This window comes from Rhineura floridana, chromosome 7 (assembly GCF_030035675.1).
Source record: "Rhineura floridana isolate rRhiFlo1 chromosome 7, rRhiFlo1.hap2, whole genome shotgun sequence".
Classification (NCBI taxonomy): Eukaryota; Metazoa; Chordata; class Lepidosauria; order Squamata; family Rhineuridae; genus Rhineura; species Rhineura floridana.
In genome coordinates this window covers 134,115,491-134,135,552 of record NC_084486.1, presented here as the reverse complement: position 1 = coordinate 134,135,552, position 20,062 = coordinate 134,115,491, and the positions used below count along the sequence as shown (strand labels likewise).

The following is a 20,062-nucleotide window of genomic DNA, read 5'->3' as shown; positions in this document are numbered from 1 at the left end:
GTATGGTGTTGTGAGGAGGACTTGTCAGGTAAGGGGAACCCGTCCCAGACAAGTAGTGTCTGTGACCCGTTCCGGTTCTCCTCATATCCCCAGGACTGCTGGTTGTCCTATCAGTCAGCCTTCGGATCCCCATATGCTGCTGTTAAACGCCAGGTCGGTCCAGCATAAGATCTCCCTTGTTCATGATTTAATTGTGGACGAGGCGGCTGACCTGGCGTGCATAACCGAGACCTGGGTGGGTGATACAGGAGGAGTTGCTCTTTCCCAGCTTTGCCCACCTGGGTATACGGTTCAGCATCATGGTAGAGCCGAAGGTCGGGGAGGCGGGGTCGCCGTAGTCTATAGGAGCTCTTTCTCACTCACCGAGCACCCTGTACAGGTGACGACTGGATTGGGGTGTCTCCACCTTGCGCTGGGCCACAGAGACAGGCTGGGAATTTTGTTGGTGTACCGCCCGCTCTGCTGCCCAACAAATTCCCTAACTGAGCTGACAGAGGTAGTCTCGGAGGTATTGTTGCAGTCCCCTAGACTGCTGGTACTGGGGGACTTCAACATCCATGCCGAGACTGCTTTATCTGGGGCGGCTCAGGACTTCATGGCGTCCATGACAACCATGGGGCTGTCTCAGTTTGTTACTGGCCCGACGCATGTGTCGGGACATACCCTTGACTTGATCTTCGCCACTGGACAGGGAGATGGTGATCTGGAGGTTGGGGTTTTTTCATCTACCCCATTGTCATGGACAGATCACCGCTTGCTGAGGTGTAGGCTCACGGCGACCCTTTCCCTCTGCAAGGGTGGGGGACCTATTAAATTGGTCCGCCCCCGGAGACTAATGGATCCTGAGGGTTTCCAAAGGGCTCTGGGGGATTTTCCGACTGAGAAGACTGGCGCTCCTGTTGAAGCTCTGGTTGAACTGTGGAATACGGAGCTGACCCGGGCGGTTGACACGATCGCTCCCATGCGCCCCCTCCTATGTAGAGCTCATGCAGCCCCATGGTATACCCCGGAGCTGAGAGTGATGAAGCAAGAGAGGAGGAGGCTTGAGTGCAGATGGAGGCAGACTCCCGACGAATGCAATTATGCCTTGGTAAGTGCCTGCTCTAAGCGATATACAGCAGCGGTGAGGGCAGCAAAAAAGAGATATTTTGCTGCCAGTATTAAGGCATCACTCTCCCGCCCAGCGGAGCTTTTTAAAACTGTACGAGGGCTTTTACATCTTGGCCCTCGGGATACTATAGATTCATCTGTAGCCCGCTGTGATGAGTTCGCTGGACACTTCCAGGACAAGATCGCTAGCATTCGTCGGGACTTAGACTCCAATATTATAGCAGCTGGATTCAATGAAGCATCCAGAACACGGTCTTGTCCTTATTTATTGGATGAGTTTCAGTCTGTGCAGCTTGAGGATGTTGACAAGATCCTTGGACTGGTGCGGGCGACCACGTCGGTGCTGGATCCTTGCCCCTCTTGGCTGGTGAAAGCTGGTAGGACCGGAACCACCGACTGGGCCAAGGAGGTAATTAATGCCTCTTTGTGAGAGGGAGTGGTCCCTGACTGCCTAAAAGCGGCGGTAGTGAGACCACTCCTGAAGAAACCCTCCTTGGACCCAGATAACTTGAACAACTATAGACCTGTGGCGAATGTTCCGTTCCTGGGCAAGGTTCTGGAGCGGGTGGTGGCCGGCCAGTTCCAAGGGCTCTTGGATGACACTGATTATCTCGATCCATTTCAATCTGGTTTTAGGCCTGGGTTTGGTACCAAAACAGCCTTGGTCGCCCTGTATGATGACCTTTGTCGGGAGAGGGACAGGGGGAGTGTGACTCTGTTGATTCTCCTTGATCTCTCAGCTGCTTTTGATACCATCGACCATGGTATCCTTCTGGGAAGACTCACGGAGTTGGGAGTTGGGGGTACTGCTTGGCAGTGGCTCCGCTCCTACTTGGTGGGTCGCCACCAGAAGGTAGTGCTTGGGGAACATTGCTCGATACCCTGGACTCTCCATTGTGGAGTCCCGCAGGGATCGGTTCTGTCCCCCATGCTTTTCAACATCTACGTGAAGCCGCTGGGCGCAGTCATCAGGAGTTTTGGAGTGCGTTGTCACCAGTACGCTGATGACACGCAACTCTATTTCTCCTTTTCATCTTCTTCAGGTGAGGCTGTCAACGTACTAAACCGTTGCCTGGCCGCGATAATGGATTGGATGGGAGCTAACAGACTGAAGCTTAATCCAGACAAGACCGAGACACTGTTAGTGAGTGCCTTCTCTGCCCAGATGGTGGATGTTCACCCTGTTCTGGATGGGGTTACACTCCCCTTGAAAGAACAGGTTCGTAGCTTGGGAGTTCTTATCGACTCTTCCTTGTCTCTTGAGGCTCAGGTAGCCTCAGTGGCAAGGAATGCTTTCTACCATCTCCGATTGGTAGCCCAGCTACGTCCCTATCTGGACAGTGACGACCTCGCCTCAGTCGTTCATGCTCTGGTAACTTCTAGATTGGACTACTGCAATGCGCTCTACGTTGGGCTGCCCTTGAAGACAGTTCGGAAACTACAGTTAGTCCAGAATGCAGCGGCCAGATTGTTGACGCGGACAAGAAGGTCCGCTCATATTACACCCGTTCTGGCTCGTCTCCACTGGCTTCCTATTTGTTTCCGGGCTAAATTCAAAGTGCAGGTTTTGACCTATAAAGCCTTACACGGCATGGGACCGCAATACCTGGTGGAGCGCCTCTCCCAATATGAAACTACCCGTACACTGCGCTCAACATCTAAGGCCCTCCTCCGAGTACCATCCCATCGAGAAGCTCGGAGGGTGGTGACTAGAAATAGGGCCTTTTCGGTTGTGGCTCCCGAACTATGGAATGGTCTCCCCGATGAGGTGCGCCTGGCGCCGATGCTGCTATCTTTTCGGCGCCAGGTGAAAACCTTTTTATATTCCCAGGCATTTTAATGCGTTTTATTATATGTATTGTTGTATTTTGCTGCTGTTTGATTATTTTTGTTTACCTTTGTTGGCTTGATTTTATTGTATTATTGTATTTATATATTCCTGACTGTTTTATTTTATGTACACCGCCCAGAGAGCCCTTGGGCTTAGGGCGGTATATAAATTAAATTAAATAAATAAAATAAATTTTAAAAAAGTGGAAAAATAGGTGAATATTGCCTAAGAGGAGAAGGGGGCCCCAAACACCAATCAGCCTAGGGGCCCTCCTCAGCTTAAACTGGCCCTGCTGTAGCCCCTCCAGACAGCAGTAATGTGGCAGCATTGGGGAAGCATCTCTGAACAACCCATAAAGAAGAATAAATCCATAACTAATGCCCTAATATTGTGTCAAGAACATGTTGCAGAATACAATATAACACTAGTCTGGAGGGGGCCCAAAATTTGATCCTCAGTCACAGCAGAACCGTGCTAGAGCAGCTCCCTGTGCAACCTCCCACAGTTCATGACAGTTACTTTGCCTGTCCTCTGAGATGAAAAGCCCTACATGAGGGCCAGAAAGCATGGTGCTCTCAAAATGTTGCTGGACTACAACTCCCTTTATCCTTGGCTGGGACTGATGGAAGCTGGAGTCCAGCGACATCTGGAGGCACCACGTTGCCTATCCCTGCCATGATCCAGCCTACTGAAAGCCCAAGCCCTGCCCCAGCTGAAAGTTTATCAACAATTTAAAGGGACAGTGCTTGGAGTCTGGCCCACCACTAGCCCAGTGGTGCCTCCATGTCAGCTGGAGCATCTTGGACAGCTCCTTGAAAGTTCGGACTAAAGCCTGGAGTGGATTACTGCCCCACTGACATGAAGCCACCAACCGCCGCTCCACTAGCCCTTTCCTATAAAGGGAAGAGGGACGTCACATGGGAGGTGAAGCCTGAGGCCTCAAAGTCCAGGAATGGCAGCCTTTCTCAAACAGGCCTGTGAGTCAGAGTGGGTGGATGGGTCCTGGGGTTCAACCTGCCTCTTCACTGGCTGAGGCAAGCCACTGTCGGCTCCTAGGGAGGACGGGGAGCAGCCTGCCGGGAAGTCGGGCTGCCCTCCAGACAGTAACAATTGGCAGACCAGTCCTGCTTCCCTGGCCTTTCGTTACCACTGTCACAACGTATCTACAACCTACCCAGTGAAGCACCCACTTCTTGGTTGCCCCTGGGATGGATGGATGCCTATGGCTTCGCTCCTGCCCTCATAGACATTTGCACTGCCTCACACAAAACAGTAATGTTCACAACCCCCACAATATTTTCCCATGTTCCATTTTTGGCAGAACGTTTTCTGCATGATAGACATTTTGGAATGACCACACCTCAGTGTTGTTGCATCACCCTACAGAAATACAGTAGCTTGGAGCTCTTGGAAATGTTAAGCTCCGAACAATTTTTTTTTATTTGGATTGAGAATTGTTTAACCCTCTCTTATATGCTGGAGTTTAGGAGGCATGGAGCATTTCTTCCTTCCCTCCTCATTCCACTTTTTTTCTTTCCATTGCGTTACTGGCTGGTTTTTTTGGGTTTTGATTATGTATATTAGGATGTGCCTTTGACATAAAGGCTGCCTTGACAAATCTTCATCTCAAGAACTGTCAGCCTTTCCCAGCCTCAGTTGTTTCGTTAATGAGAAAGAAATGGATAATGTTCACAAGGCATTTATATCGACCGACCACGGGCTTTGGACAAATCAACAGAGGCAATTCAGCCTCCTCTCTATCACCTGCTAGCAAAAGGAAGAGTTTTCTACTGGCTAGTCTGTATAGAAGGTGAAGGTAGTATGACAGAGGCATTTTTGCCCATGGTGTCCAATTCATTCCACCATCAAAAACAGATTTTGCAAGTGTTTGTAGTACTTTGGTTAGTAAAAAGAGGTCTGTAGTCCAGGAATGAGACACCAGACATAGAAGGACATATAGGGCAACCACTTATATGTCATCAGAAGGGGGGAGAAAAAAAGGATGGTGATTTACACACAATTTACATATGCTAATTTATAGGTATAGATGCAAATTTAGCAATAATTACCATCATTTAAATGGAAGTATAATACATCTCACCATAATGAAGAAGACTGTAGCAAGGTGACATGCTTGCCTGCTCAGTCGGCTGTCTGATGGATAACTGGTGATGGGCAGCGTCAAGACCTTTGCTGCTCTTCCTTCTGTGGGTTTTTTCTTTGTAACTGCACTTGGACCGGACTCCCTTTCAAACAGAGGACTGTTCGCTGAAAAGCAGGATGCAGATCGCCACCTTAAGTGCAACGTATGTAGATCTTACAATAAACTCTTTTGCAAACACTCCTGGCATCTCCCTTTACTGCCATGAGGAGTAGTAATTTATCCCTAGTGCTTATCCTGTTTTCAGTCCTGAAATAAAGAAATTAAGAAGAGCCCTCTTGTCCAGCATTCTGTTCTTCGTGTGGCCAACCAGATGTCTTTGGGAAGCGTGCAAGCAGGACCTGAGCACAAGAGCACCCTTTCCTCCTGCAGTTTCCAGCAACTGGCCTCCAGAAGCATAGCCGCTGTGGCTAGTAGCCATTGATAGCCTTATCCTTCATGTATTTGTCTAGTCCTCTTATACATAAGAAGAGAAAAAGTCCTACTCATGCAATTTGAATTAAGCGTGTGAACTGACTCCTTGCCCCCTCCCCCGCAGAGCAGATTAACTTATTCCTATCGCCAAATTCGAAATGTTTTCCTTGTCATCCATGACCACTCCTGATTGTCTCATAATCTATGCTGCTCTGCACTACGCTGCAATCTGATGCAATCTGAAACATGACCGTCTTTTTTTGTCAATTGTCATGTGGTCCTTCTGAGCCACTTTTAAGTGGTTACTTACTCATACCATAAGCAACATTCCTGTGTCTCTTTCTCCCCTTCCCCCCCCACATCTTCAATAGGCTCGGCTAACATCAATGACCGCAGCATGCTGGGAAAGCGAGACAGTGAGATGGCCATCATTGTGCAGGATACGAACACCATTCCTTCCGTGATGGATGGAGAAAACTACGAAGCTGGAAGATTTGCTCAATCTCTCCGCCTTCAGTGCTTTAGGTACTACTGCTGCCAAAAGCTGCTTTGCTAAGAGTCATGCTGCAACTTAACAAAGTGTTTTGAATTGATTCATCATATGAGTTTTACAGCACAATCCTATTCATGTATACTCAGAAATAAGTTCCATTGAGTTTATTATTATTATTGTTGTTGTTGTTGTTGTTGTTGTTATTATTATCATCATTCCCCAATAAGTGAGTACAGGCAAGGCTGGCAGCAGACTGCAGCGGGCCTTCGAAGGCAGTGGCAGCACTACCGCTGCCAAGGGCTTAAATAGGCCCAGCATGTTAGCACACTGTGTGTGCATGCCTACCATCACCCAAGATGGCAGTGGGGCATGTTGATATCCCCGCTGCCATCTTGGGTGATGGCAAGCCTGCACTTGCTAACGCAGTGACGCAGCAAAGTGGAAAGTGATGTGGCCAGTCCTTCAAGGCAAAGGGGGGGTGCTGCCCATTAGGGTGACTCCCGCTCCACAATCTGCACCAGCGTCGGGTCGTGGGGCGCAAACTCTGTGACCCAGTGCTAGCGTGGATTGCACAGCAGGAGCTACACCTGCCCAGCAGCAAGGGCCCCTCTCAGCAGAGACCCTTGGCCAATACCCAACCTTGCTGCCTGCTGGTGCCGGGCCTGAGTACAGGATTGCAGTTGGCACTGTTAGCTGGTGAATCTGTTCATTACAAACACATAGGGCAGGCTTCCAACCTAGTGCCCTGTGGAGTACAGTTCCCATCAGCCCCAGTCAGTACAACCATCTTATATCATTTGGAGTTTGTCATCTAAACCCCCATAATTTTCAGTTTCAAAATCTGCAAGTAGTTTGCAGCAAATATACCCAACTACCATACATACACACCCAAACTATTATGGCTTTTTAATTGTCTTTGTAATATACTGAATTCGGGTTTGAGGGGGTTCAAAGAGTTATGCATCTGCCTTCAGGAGAATGCATCTTTAAATGGCTAAATCTATGATATTTGTTTGAGAAAATATGATGTGGGAACAGAGTGGCCAAACTCTAAACTGGTAATCAGTCTCAATCTGTGGTTGACTTTTGTTGGAAAAAAGCTTTCAAACATCTCCCCAACACTTAGTTTAATATTTCATATTCCTAACTCCTAACTCCAGCGACATGATCTCCACTAGTGTAAAATTCCCATCCTTTTTTTTTGCTCTTTCCCCTGTTCTCAGAGTTGTTCTTGGCAATTCATCAGACCCCAGTGATCTGCAGGATCCTGTTTGTGACAAATTCTTCAAGGAGGTGTGGGTTGCAACAGCTGCGCGCAATGCCACTATTTTTGATAAGGTGAGGTATTTACTCCTGCATTCCACTATTTGTTCCTGAAAGATATAAAGGAGAATGGAGAATGCCCTAGCTTTGCGGGTGAGACATTCAGTGGAGAGGTGATTCTTCTAGAACATTCCATAAGATATTCAGAGCATCAGGGAAAGAAAGATTAACAGCCTTTGAGGGCAATGGACACAAAGAAGCTGGGCGCCATCCTCATATCGGCTGTTACTTACCTAAGTTTGGTTGTTTTCAGTTTTGTCTGCAAAATTCTGACAGAAACCCAAGGGAACATTTTCTCTGAAGTGGAAGGGGTAAGAGATGGAGAACTTATAGTCAGTCAAAATGTGTATATGAACTTTAACAAGGGTTTTCCAAAAGAATCCTGGGAACTGTAGTTTGATGAGCATTTAAAGATGAACCTACCTAATTTGCACTTTCCAAAACAATATGGGGACCAAAACAAACATCCTTCAAAATGTGTACTCCAAATTTTGAAAATGCAGTTCTCCTGCCAAATAACATGTAGAAGAGTACATATACTTGGCTAAAGCATGCATAACAATGCATATGTTTGGGGAAATAACATACAAAAATGCATTGTATTAGGGAAAATTGCTTTGCAAAGATGTGTATGTGAAGCAAAACTGCATACATACTTGTGTATATTGGGAGAAATTAGCAATAAATGCTGATGAATTTTCATGAGGATGTGGTTGTTTTTTTACAAAAATTGCAAAGTGATGTGGAAATATGAAGAACAGAATTTAGGACTGGAAAAATGAGAAACAGAAACTGACAGGTTTCCCCCTTCGTAGTGGGTCCCGAGAGTTGTCTGTCTGAGATCCCTAGCTGTTGGCACAGAACTACAGTTCTCTGGGAGAGATAATGGCCATTAAACTAGCTGGGTAAGTCTCTGGTGTAGATGAGCCCTTGGAAATACTTTTGTGCTCACACCCCTTTTCTTCATCCATCACCTTTTCAATTAGGTTTTCCGATGTCTTCCCAGTGATGAAGTAACTAACTTAGCCCAGTTACGGGAGTTCATCACTAAACCGAAGCTTGCTTGCGAGAATCCTGCTAAAGCAGCTGAAGAACTCAAAAAGATCCATGGATTTCTAGTCCAGTTTCCCTTTCGTTTCCTGGATGAAGAGAATTTGCTTCCCTCTGTTGGGACAAAAGAATCTATGGTGCCCATGGAGACTTGGACTTAAGAGGATCCAGCTTGAGGTTTTTTTGTTTATTTTTTAAAAAAGACACACACACAACAGAGTTCTTTGGAAATCTATTGAAGGGGCTGTGGTTGCATGGAAGCTTTGTGCCATAGGAAGAAAAGTTTGCACCGATCCAAAAGTGCCTTTTGATGGCAGAGTTTCAGAGAAAACAACATACTGAAAATGCTGAAAGCAACTGATAACTGACAAGTTTTGCTCACTGATTAAATGAAGACTATGATTAAGCAACCTGCGAAGGAGGGGAATCGCAAGCCACTTTCTCTAAAGACCACATATCATATTATTCCACGCATGCTTTCTCCACTTGGCTGATGGCCTCAAGTGGAATTCATAAACTCCTTGCCATAAATAACTGGGATTAAGGCATCTGTTTATCCCATCCATCTTTTATACCGACGAATGTTTGGCAACCACCAAGGCCACCACTTATAGGAAGTACCTCTTGTGCCGGGAGAAATGAATTTGCATCCATGTGTCTGGTTTAAGAGCAGCACACTGAACACTTAGCTATCTGCTGTGAACATCCATGTGCTGTAAATGTAATTGTTGCATCTGTGGTGGTTGGTATGCTATTTTAGTAGGTTAAATCTTTGATCCTAGGTTACCTAGCAGAGCTTCTTTTTCTTTTTTTAGAACGCATTTGTTTTGTTCTGTAAATTGGGTGACAAGTGTTAAGAAAACACTGTACAATGCCCCTTTGAGCCTGACTGTGATCACTGTCTATTGAGTAGGTTGTAACAGTTTGCACAGAGCTTCTCAGCTTTTTAGTACTGTATTTAGAACAAGAAATACTTCTAGTCTTAGAGTGCCTGCATGTGTCCCATTACAGCAATATGTGTTGGAACATTCTGAGGCAGTGCTCATGCTCAGTACTAAATAGTTCCCACTGTTTTATGTACTTGGTTGCATAAAACAAAAAAAAAGCATTTTACACAGTGGATTGCAAGGGTGTACAATCCCCCAGGAACAGGGGCAGAGAACTGGTGGACCTCCAAATGTTGTTGGACTCGTAACTCCCATCATCCCAGGCAGCATGACAAATGGTCAGAGATGATGGGAGTTGTTGTCAGAAACATCTGGAGGGCACCAGGTTGGAGGCTGGTCTAGAATATTTACAACCAACCAGTGTCTGGAAACCGCAGGAGGAGAGAGTGCTTTGCACTCAGGTCTTGCTGGCTGGCTGGCTTCCCATTGGGACATCTGGATGGCCACTGGGGAATAGGATGCTGGACTACATGAGCCACTGGCCTGATCCAGCAGGCTCTTCTTATGTTCTTTAGTGGCCTGTTTAGTCTAGCATCCTTTTCACACAGAATGGCCAACCAGATGCCCCAGTCTGAAGCCCACAAGCCAGACCTGTGTGCAAGAGCACTCCCCTCCTGTGGGTTCCACCAACTGGTATTCAGAAGCATACTGCCTCTGACTGTGGAAGCATATATTCTGATGCTACAAATGCTACAGGGATGGTTTCAGAGTTTTTGGTCTGGTTAGGGAGAAAACCTTTTTTGTCGTCCCCCCCCCCGGAACTATAACAATCATATAGCAGAGAAATGTACCCCTTAGCATGAAAGGTTTACAAAAGTAAAATTAAGGCAGAAGGACCATGGCTCAGTGGTAGACCACTTGCTTTGCATACAGAAGGTCCCAGGGTCAACCCCTGACACCTCAGTGTTAAAAGGATTAGGTAGCAGGTGATAGGAAAAGACCTCTGTCAGAGACCATAGAGGGCTATTGCTAGCCAGAGCAGGAAATACTGAGGGAGGCAGACAGATTGTCTGACGTGGGCCAGCTTTCTGTGTTCTTAAAATTCAGTACTTGTTAGTAGTTCAGTGTTATGAACTGCATGTGTTTTTGTGGCAGAAGACTAGTCACACTGAAGCAGGGACAGCAGTTTGGTCCGTTCCTCTGTCCTCTGAGAAACTGTTTATTATTCACACTTGAGCATCAACAGGGTCTACCCACACATTAACGTTTATTTATTTATTTATTTTATTTTATTAAATTTATATATCGCCCCATAGCCGAAGCTCTCTGGGCGGTTCATAACAGTCATACATCAAATACAATAAACCACATATTTAGACAATTTAAAACAACTTTAAAATTTTTAAATTCTTAAAAAAGTTGTTAAAAACAATTTTAACACATACTAAAATGCCTGGGAGAAGAGGAGAGTTTTGACCTGGCACCGAAAAGATAATAATGTTGGCACCAGGCATACCTCATCAGGAAGATTGTTCCATAATTCAGGGGCCACCACTGAAAAGGCCCTTTTTCTTGTTGATACCCTCCGAGCTTCCCTATGAGTAGGCACCCGGAGGAGGGTCTTCGATGTTGAGTGTAGTGTACCGGTAGGTTCATATCGGGAGAGGCGTTCCATCAGGTAATGTGGTCCCGAACCGTATAAGGCTTTATAGGTTAACACCAGCACTTTGAACCGGGCCCGGAAACATATAGGCAGCCAATGCAAGCAGACCAGAATCGGTGTTATATGTTCGGACCGCCGGGTCCCTGTTATCAATCTGGCCGCTGCATTTTGCACGAGCTGCAGTTTCCGAACCGTCTTCAAAGGCAGCCCCACGTAGAGCGCATTGCAGTAATCTAATTTAGAGGTTACCAGAGCATGAACAACTGAAGCGAGGTTCTCTCTGTGTACACCTGAGGCTATAAACTGAGGGCCGTAGATAATTGTTCTGCAAATACCTATATTATATCGGCAGTCTCATCAGAGAGTTGAGTTTGGTTGTGGTTCCATGTTGACCCAGGTTTGGCACACCCAGGTTAGTTGCTGTATAATGTATGCAACATTATATTGCGCTGTTCAGCAATAGGCAAAAAAACAACAGAATCCTAGGATTGTGGAGATGGGAAGGGACCTTAAGACCTGTCCAGTGAATCCACTTTCTGTATATCTGGAACAGTTCTAACAAAGTTTTTTGGAGTGGAGGTTGCCATTTGCTTTTCTTCAATCCCACCTCCTTTCTCCTATAAATGACAATTCTAGCTAGTTTTGAATTAAAACTCTCATCACATTGAAGCCAAACTTCAGTTTGCAACAGTGGGTAGTGTACATGGCTAATTACCAGAAGTGGTGTCATGGCTTGTCAAAAGTCAGCCTATAAGGAAATAAACAAAGCTAATGGACCCATTGCCACCACACAAGACAAGATGATGCCTTCCTCCTATTCCACATATAGAAACCAGCTACACTGGCAGCTTAATCTTATTTGGATGTTGGCAATATAACAGTGTCCTCTATGAGCAGCAAGCTATCTGAGAAGGTGCACGGCTGGATGTGTGGCACACCCAACTGTGTTCTGCAACACCTGTCCATCACCTCCCACCTAGCATCTGCTGCCTGGGGCAACTGTCTCATTCTGCCCAATGGTACAGCCAGCCCTGGATCTGGGACCTACAGTCATAATGGAACACTAAAATGGGTGTTCCTAGCAGTGCAGAAGTGTGATACCATTCAGAAGGGAATGGAGCCTGCAAAGAAAAGGCAGCCCTAGTCCATCTAAGCCCCTTGACCCACCAAAGCATGCTTCATGGGTTTTTCAAACCCCAACTGCAGTTATAGTTTAAAACCTGTAGTCTTCCTCCACTTCTTCTAGGTTTGTTTCACTTATCTGCTGAGCAGTGATCCTCAAGCCCACTACTGGTAGACTGTTTCAGAGCTGCACCAAAACATCCAGCTTTTTCTCCAGGCCCCAAAATTTTGAGTTTTTAATGGGTCATGGTATGTAAAAAAACAATTTAGACATAGGCAGCAGCCCCACGGGAAAGCATAATTTCTTCTTCCTAGCTCACTCTTGCAGAAACAAGCTTGATAGGAAGATTGCATGGATGTGCCTGGAGCTGGCACAGCAACTGACCCTGGAATTACCTGATACCATCATATGACAGTGGGGCCAGTTCAGGATCCAGCAAATCCCAGGCTGGCTCAGCCCCTCCCCACAACAGGGTGCCCCTTTTTGAGGCTTTCTGTGGGCTGCCAGCACTGGCACCTCTGCCTGCCTATTCAAAAGGTAGGGCTGGGGCTTTTACACTCAGAGTGGTACTGGCATCACTCCGTGGGTGGAAGCCAGCAGGGCTAGGCAGGGGGACGCTTCTGCCCAATCCACAGAGACCCCAATGCCAGTGTTATGATTAAAAAGGGAAATTATCTGTACAGTGTTGACTTTGCAACAGGCCTTAAAGTCCTTGGTGATGCATTGTATGTTAACATTTTTGTTGTCATAGTACATCATAGTCCAATTTAAGCAGCACTTCTAGTTACTGATGCATCTCTGACCACATGATGATTACCTGGGGCACCCCCAGTCATACTGGAAGCCAGAAAGAGCAAACCTGAAGGAAGCTGCAGTTCGTGTCCGTGGGGAACTGCTCTCTTGTCCAAAGTCCAGTGGCAATGGTCGGTAGTATTTATTTGAGACCTGCCCAATTACAGTCTCCATCACTGATGGTGGTGTTGCTGCTTCATTGCCAGTCCTACCCTATCTTCTTCTGGAGAGACACAGGAAATTGTTACTCACGATATGCATCTGTCCCCTAAGAATTAGATAAATGAGGTTGTACTATATCCTTTAGCTTTAAAAGATTGTGACAGGGTTTTTTATAGACTTGCACCTAAAACATAACTGGCACCTCTGTTTTCGTTTTAAGCACCTTGTTGTCTATATCATAGGCAATTTCATTAGGCATAGGACAGTCTAGTGCTTTACATTATGCTGATAAATAAGAAACACTTAACATTCCTCAAGGGCAAGCCAGCTGCCCAGCTTAGTTGCAAGTTGCTTCAGTGCCTAGCATTTTATGTTGTTAATTCATAGCATGGACAGAAATCACATGCGTTTTTTAAAGTCAGTGAATCGGAAGTCTGTCTTGATCTTTCCATAATTTATGCACAGCAGCCTTTTAGGAGAGAAACTGAATGGCTAATGTGCGTCTCTGTAATGTACTGTACAATGCTTATGATTTCTCAGGAAGCATCGGCTTTTTAAATTCTTTGTTGCTGCTGTTTGCGGTGAACTTTGAGGACGACTGGATTGTGGGAAAATCAGGTCGATGCAGAGGACTACTGCATTGTGAATCTTTTGTTGTAGATGGAATGGGTCACCTTAGTGGGTTCAGTTCAGCACATACTATTTTGCATAATGCCAATATTCCAGGTCAGGGGTCGCCAAAGTGGTGCCTACCACTACCTCCTACAATGCCCATGAAAGGTTTCAGTGAATATCCCCTCAAAAAAACCACAATACACAAGGCACTTTGTTCTTCCTGCTCAGTGCCTGTTTGCCTTGGCGCAGCCTCTCCTACTGTGAAGCTGTCATGCCACTCTCCCATGCCAGCCATTTTGGCACCCACAGCACTTTCTGAAAATTCCAGAAGTGTCCGCTGGCCCAAAAAGGTTGGCAGCCCCTCTTCTAGGTCATGCGTGGCCAATATGTGGCATGGGGTGCAGGGAGCAAGGACAGGAGAAGAGCAAGCAATCCTGCCTGCCTTTCCCATAGTGCACTGCTGGCTGCTGTCCAGGCTGAGCAGACTAGAAGCAAAGCCACAGTGAGGCATTGAGTGTTATCACATTATCTCATTCTTTGGCATTATCATGTCCTTTGGACTTCACTTGTGCAGCACTTGCCCCAAAAGGTTTGCCGCTACTGTAATCTGGGCTGTGATTGTCGTGTGAGTAATTTGGAAATTGTAGTTATTATAGACTATGTTGCTGATGCTTGCTTTGTAGCCTGAAGGCCTTATAGTGAATACTGCTGTATCAGGTGCACTATAGAATCACTAATGTCAAGAGTCTAATTTAAAGAATTAAATAGATTCACCATACGAAATGACAGAAGCACTAAGTTTAGAATTGCAAAGAGAAGTACAGGATTTATTGGCATGCATCTATACCTATGTGTTATAGAGGAGCTTGACTATCAAGATAATATCCATCGATAGACTACTCCTGAATGGGAATGTGCTAGAATTTCACCCAATTCAGATTTCGCACCGAATTCCCATTAATTTGCTTATTCTCTAGCACTGCAGATGAGATTTTTATGTAGTGATTTTCCACAGCTATTTTCAAAAAGAGCTTTTTAAAGAAAAAATATACCTCTAAAATACCAATATTAAGAACCATAATGTTATCAATATTTCCTTTCATATCATAGAATCATAGAATAGTAGAGTTGGAAGGGGCCTTTAAGGCCATCAAGTCCAACCCCCTGCTCAATGCAGGAATCCAAATCAAAGCAGCCCGACAGATGGCTGTCAGTGTTTCCTTTCAAAAAATTGATATTTCCTTTCAAAATATCAAGATTAATATCAATATTTTTGCACGGGGAAAAACAGATTGGTAAAAGCCATGGCTAGCAGACAAAGGATGAACTTGAATCAATACCAGCCTGTTAGGTTGACCCGATGCTTTCGATCTGGCACCGCCCAGCAGTTCCCATCCCTATTCCTGAATTTGGCTGGTCCTTTGGATCATTCTTATAGGAGCTGCAGACAGTCGTCCCAGAGAGAATTTACATGGCTCCTAGACAAATGTCAAACTAGACTGTAGAATTCATGCCCAATTTATAGCCATTTAAGCTTATATAGTTAATTTGCTTCACAAAGCTCTTCTTTCTCTCGTTAACTGTCTGTTCTGTCTGTTACTTTGCCATGAATTAATGATTCCAAATTGTAGTGGCTTCCAACTACAGGCAGGCCCCGCTTATACAGCAGGTTCCGTTCCGGACTGCCACCGTAAAGCGGAAATTGCTGTAAAGCGAAACCCATTGAAAATAATGGGGCACATTCTGCGAAAATGTCGCAAAAGCGCAAAAATGGCCTTAAAACGGAGAATTTCCCCTCATTGAAAGCCGCTGCATCAGCAGAATGCCGGAAAATGGAATGCCGGTAAGCGGGGCCCTACTGTACAAACCTGCCATAATTTAAATTTTATTTTATTAAAATTGATCTAGAAACAACTCTGTAGCATTGGATTCCTTGGATATAGGTGCTTGTTATTTCGCATTAATTTATGAAGGCTTCCCTAGAGGACTGTTAGTCATGTCATGGCAAACTTTCTGGCTGTGGTTCTGTTCAGCTTACTTACCCAGTTCAGACTTAACTCTTTCTCTTTCTCGACTGACTACCCACAATCAGTCATGCCTTTTTACTTTTTTACCTTTTTTTTTTTTACACTGAAGTGTGTCTAGACCATTGGTAAATCACTCCAGTTTGTGTAACCTTTCTGGATTAGGCTCTTAGTGTTTTGTTGACTTTGAATTCTTCCTGTTTCCATCTATATACCTATTCCCTTGTAAGGATGGGGGAGAAATTTGTTTTGGTTTGCATTTTGGTGCAAATTACCATACACAGCAATCCTTTGAAATTCACACTTCTCTGAATTTTGCTATGCAATTCTCCAACCAAATAATGTGTACAAAAAAAGTATATGAGAGGAAAGAATGTATAAAGATGCATATATTAGTGATAGCATACAAAAATGCATGCATTATGTTAGGGGAAACCGCTTACAAAAATGTGTATATTAGGAGAAATGCACACTCAAATGCTTTAAAAAGAATCACAAATTGATAACAGAAATGTGGCAAACTAAATTTAATATTCGAAATATGAAGAGCGGTAAGAAACCAAAACTGACAGATTGTTCATCCCTATTCCCATAGAGACTTATGAGGTGGCCATTGGTCCCAATTTGCTGCGTGAGAACCCCATGATTTTTCCAGCCTACCATGCCAGTTACTGGAGGATAAGCACTAGCTGTGTGCAGGTGCCATGTGTCTTGGAGAGGAGCTATACTTCATTTCAGGCAAAAGGGTCCAGGTTTGATCCCTGATATCTGTAGCTAAACAGGAGAGCTCTGCAAGTCAGAGTAAACGATTCTGGACTAGACGCATCAATTGTATAAGATAGCTTCATGTGTTCATGTGACTTAGAAGGCCTTGGCTTGCTGAACATCATGTGGATATGCCCCATCATGCTAAGAATGCAGCTGGTAGAAGGTCAATTGTATCATACAATTTGTTATTCTAAGAAGTTCAATGGGTGCCATACCCTTTGCTCCTGCTTTGGAACTGCAAGAATCACTTCTGCCCATGCACCAAGGTTACCTAAAATGTTATGCCTACTGTGCAAATATTTAAAGAAAATGGTAAGAGAGGCTGGATCTGACATTTGCCATGTTCAGTAAAAGCAGACCTTTTGAGAGAATCTGTAAACTTGACTCCATATTTAGGGAATGGGCAGCTGGGATCTGGATCTGGCCATCAAGTTCAATTTTTTTGTGCACTGCTAACCTTATTATAACATAAATGGGGTGTTGCTGGTCAGTAGTGGATGGTACTCTTTGGAACTGATAGGGCAGAAGGCAGTGAGGCCAACAGTAGCTAGATCCAGAGCAAATGACAGGCAGAGCCAACTTATTCCAGTTTTGTCTCCATCCTCCTCCCTGCTGAGTTTTACAAGGGCAATGCTGATAGTTAGTGCCACCCCTTGGACTGGTTATAAATAAGAAATCAGGTAGGTGGGGGCTGGCTGAGGGCAATCTGAGGTTGGTGGGACACAGTCCCGTAGACCCTAATGGACCAGCCTCCAGTATTGCTGGTTATGACCTCTGAATACATAAAATAAATGGTTTAGGGCAAGGTTATCTAAAGGACCTCCTTCTCTCATAAGATCCTACCTGGTGTTCGGGTATTCAACAAAGGCTGTGCGTCATGTCTCAAAGCTTCCCGAGGTGCAGCATATTGGTACACAGATGGTATAGGGAATCTGTGGCCCTCCAGATGTCACGACTTTTTCATCCCATCATCCCTGACCATTGGCCATGCTGGCTGGGGCGCATGGGAGTTAAGAGTTCAACAACCTCTGAAGGGTCACAGCTTCCCCGCTACTGGTGCACAGGACAGGGTGTTCTTGGTTGTGGCACCTGGACTAAAATTCTACCCGGAGAGATTTGTCTGCCTTCCACTCCCTGTTGGCATTCAGATGCCAGATGTGGACATGGCTATTCCATTGTGCATTTGGCATGAATAATAATGCACAGCATTTTTTCTTCCCTCCATTGTATGTTGTAAGTTGGCTACTCTTACGATGGTTTATCTGCTGTTCTTTATCTTTCTGTGCCACATAATTGATTGTTAATTTTTTTCCAACTTGTTATTATGGCTGATTGTTACCTTCCTTGGGGGACCCAAATGTGGATGGAAAGAAATATTTCAGTTAATAAATAAAGGTGTGTACTTGTATATCCAGGAAGACACCATGTCCCCACTGCTGCTATCAGTAGCGTCACTGCTTTGGGGACCTTCATGTAAACATGCCCATCAGTGCTGTAACTGATAACGCTTTTGATGCCTGGTGAATCAGGAATCCATGAGGCTGAAGGACAAAAGTCAGCATCGATTGAAATAATCCTGCAACCTGCACAGAATCAGAATGAAAACCAAAGACAAATGGAATTCAGAGGTTCTTTTCCTCCTGACCGTTTAAGGAGTAAAAAAAAATAATGCTTTCTTTGTTTTCCTGCAGTTGTTACTGGTCCATTTGCATCATTGCAGTTTCTTAAAATAGATGTAGACACTGAGAATAATTGTAATTTACTTGTCTCCATCCTTGACGCAGAGATAATGGAAGAAAAACAAAGTTAGCTTTTTAATTGGCTGGTCAAATCACTTTCACATATATGGAGTGTTCTCTGGATTAACCAAGTGGTAAGACAAGCCGGTGATTTTTCTTTCAGAGGGGTTGGAACAATTCTAAATATCTGTGCAACTACATGAACACTGTGAATATGCTTTCTGTGAAGGATTCAGCATTGTCCTTTTTTTCTTTTTTCTTTTTTCTGTTTTGAAGTTGCTAGTCTTACTAATGGCTGCTTTTATCCTTTTTTCCTTCTGTAACTGGGAATATGTCAACTGAAAGTGTAACTAAAATGTAATGTATCAGAAAAAAAATGCATCACTGGTCTTCATTTTGAGAGTCTCCTCTTACTTAAAGCAAGGATAGGGAGCTTTTTTTTTCATTCTGTTCTGGGCAAACTCCCAGGGGCCACATGCCAGTGAAGAAAGAGGGTGGAGCAACCAATATTTGAATCATAAAATAGTAGATTTGGAAGGGGCCTATAAAGGGCCTGTCAATGCAACCTCTGTACAGTAGGCTAGTTTCAACACACACTTGCATAGTCCTCTGTATCTTCCATCCAGACAAGGAAGATCAGAGTTCATGGGCACATTCTAACCAGACAAAAACACTCATGGTGGGTGCAAAGCAGGGCCAGTGGCCTGGGAAGAAGGGATGTGGCCTGGGATGACTCCTGAGAGCCAGACAGAAAGGCATGAACGGCCACATTTGCCCCCCAGGCCTGAGGTTCCCAACCCTGTCCTAAGGCACACTAACCTTCAGTGGCTGGATTGGTATGGAGGAGCAGATAAGCAACAAAAAATGCTGTTGTGACTCTGTCAAAGGAAAATGGCAGGCATTAGGACTTGAGAAGTGTCATACACAGACACTAGGCATTGCATTGCAAGATGTGGCAGTGGACAGTGTTAGCAGGGAACACTTAATACAAGGAAAAATAACCCACAAGCTGTATCTGGCCACCAAGCCACTGTAGGTGGCCCATCACCCCCCTGGCAAAATCAGGTGCCTCTTCTGCCTCTTCAGAAGTGTTTTTCTCTCTGGTCACAGCATCATTGCTAGGAAGTTCAGGGTTCAAGCTAAGTTTAAGGTTCTGGTTTTGATGTACAAAGCTCTGTACAGCTTGGGACCAGGATACCTGAATGATTGTCTTACCCCTCATATACCCGGTCGATTACTATGCTCTGCAGGTGGGGGTCTTCTGCAGATACCATCTTATCAGGAGGTCTGTTCTGCACAACATAGGAAGCGGACCTTTAGTATGGTGGCACCTGCCCTGTGGAATTCCCTCCCCTTAAATATTAGACAGGTACCATCTCTGTTATCTTTTCAGTGGCTACTGAAGACCCTCCTCTTCCAACAAGCTGTTTAGTAGAGACCTTATCTCAGTCTGCGACTGTACTGGAATTGCTTTTTAAGATGTTTTTAAAGCTTTTTTTAAAAAAATATTGTTTTAATGTTTTGTTTTACTACATTTTTGAAGATATTTTGGTTTTAATATATTTTAATGTCTGTTTTTATGATGTTTTAGAGTGTTTTAAGTGTCTTTGCTTGCCACCCTGAGCTCCTACTGGGAGGAAGGGCAGGCTATAAATTTAATAAATAATAAATAAATAAATAAATAAATAAGTTATATTGGTCAAGAAACAGGCTGGAGTGTTCCTTCCTGTTTCCCAAGCTTTAAACCCTCCTAGCAATGGCACTGGACAAGAGAGAGGAGAGGCACCTTTAGTATGGTAAGCGGATGGGTGTTTCTTCCCCATTGCAGCACTGGGCTGAGAGGAGAAGTTTAGGTCTCACGGGAAACAGCGTACAGAGACCAAGCAGGCCAAACTTAGAAGCTAGGC

The 20,062-nt window shown here is 44.9% G+C and overlaps 1 protein-coding gene across 5 annotated transcripts in view; it reads left to right on the top strand.

Annotated features, from left to right (window-relative positions):
* The window catches only part of PLD1 (phospholipase D1), a 201,921-nt gene extending 183,192 nt beyond the window's left edge, over nucleotides 1–18,729 (top strand). For all 5 annotated transcript variants that reach the window (XM_061637320.1, XM_061637319.1, XM_061637318.1 and 2 more), the window contains 3 exons: nucleotides 5,888–6,041; nucleotides 7,233–7,347; nucleotides 8,319–18,729. In XM_061637320.1, the coding sequence (XP_061493304.1) occupies nucleotides 5,888–6,041; nucleotides 7,233–7,347; nucleotides 8,319–8,543 (494 nt within the window). In that variant the 3' untranslated portion in view covers nucleotides 8,544–18,729. The remainder of the gene's footprint in view (nucleotides 1–5,887; nucleotides 6,042–7,232; nucleotides 7,348–8,318) is intronic.
* Nucleotides 18,730–20,062: the final 1,333 nt, after the last annotated feature.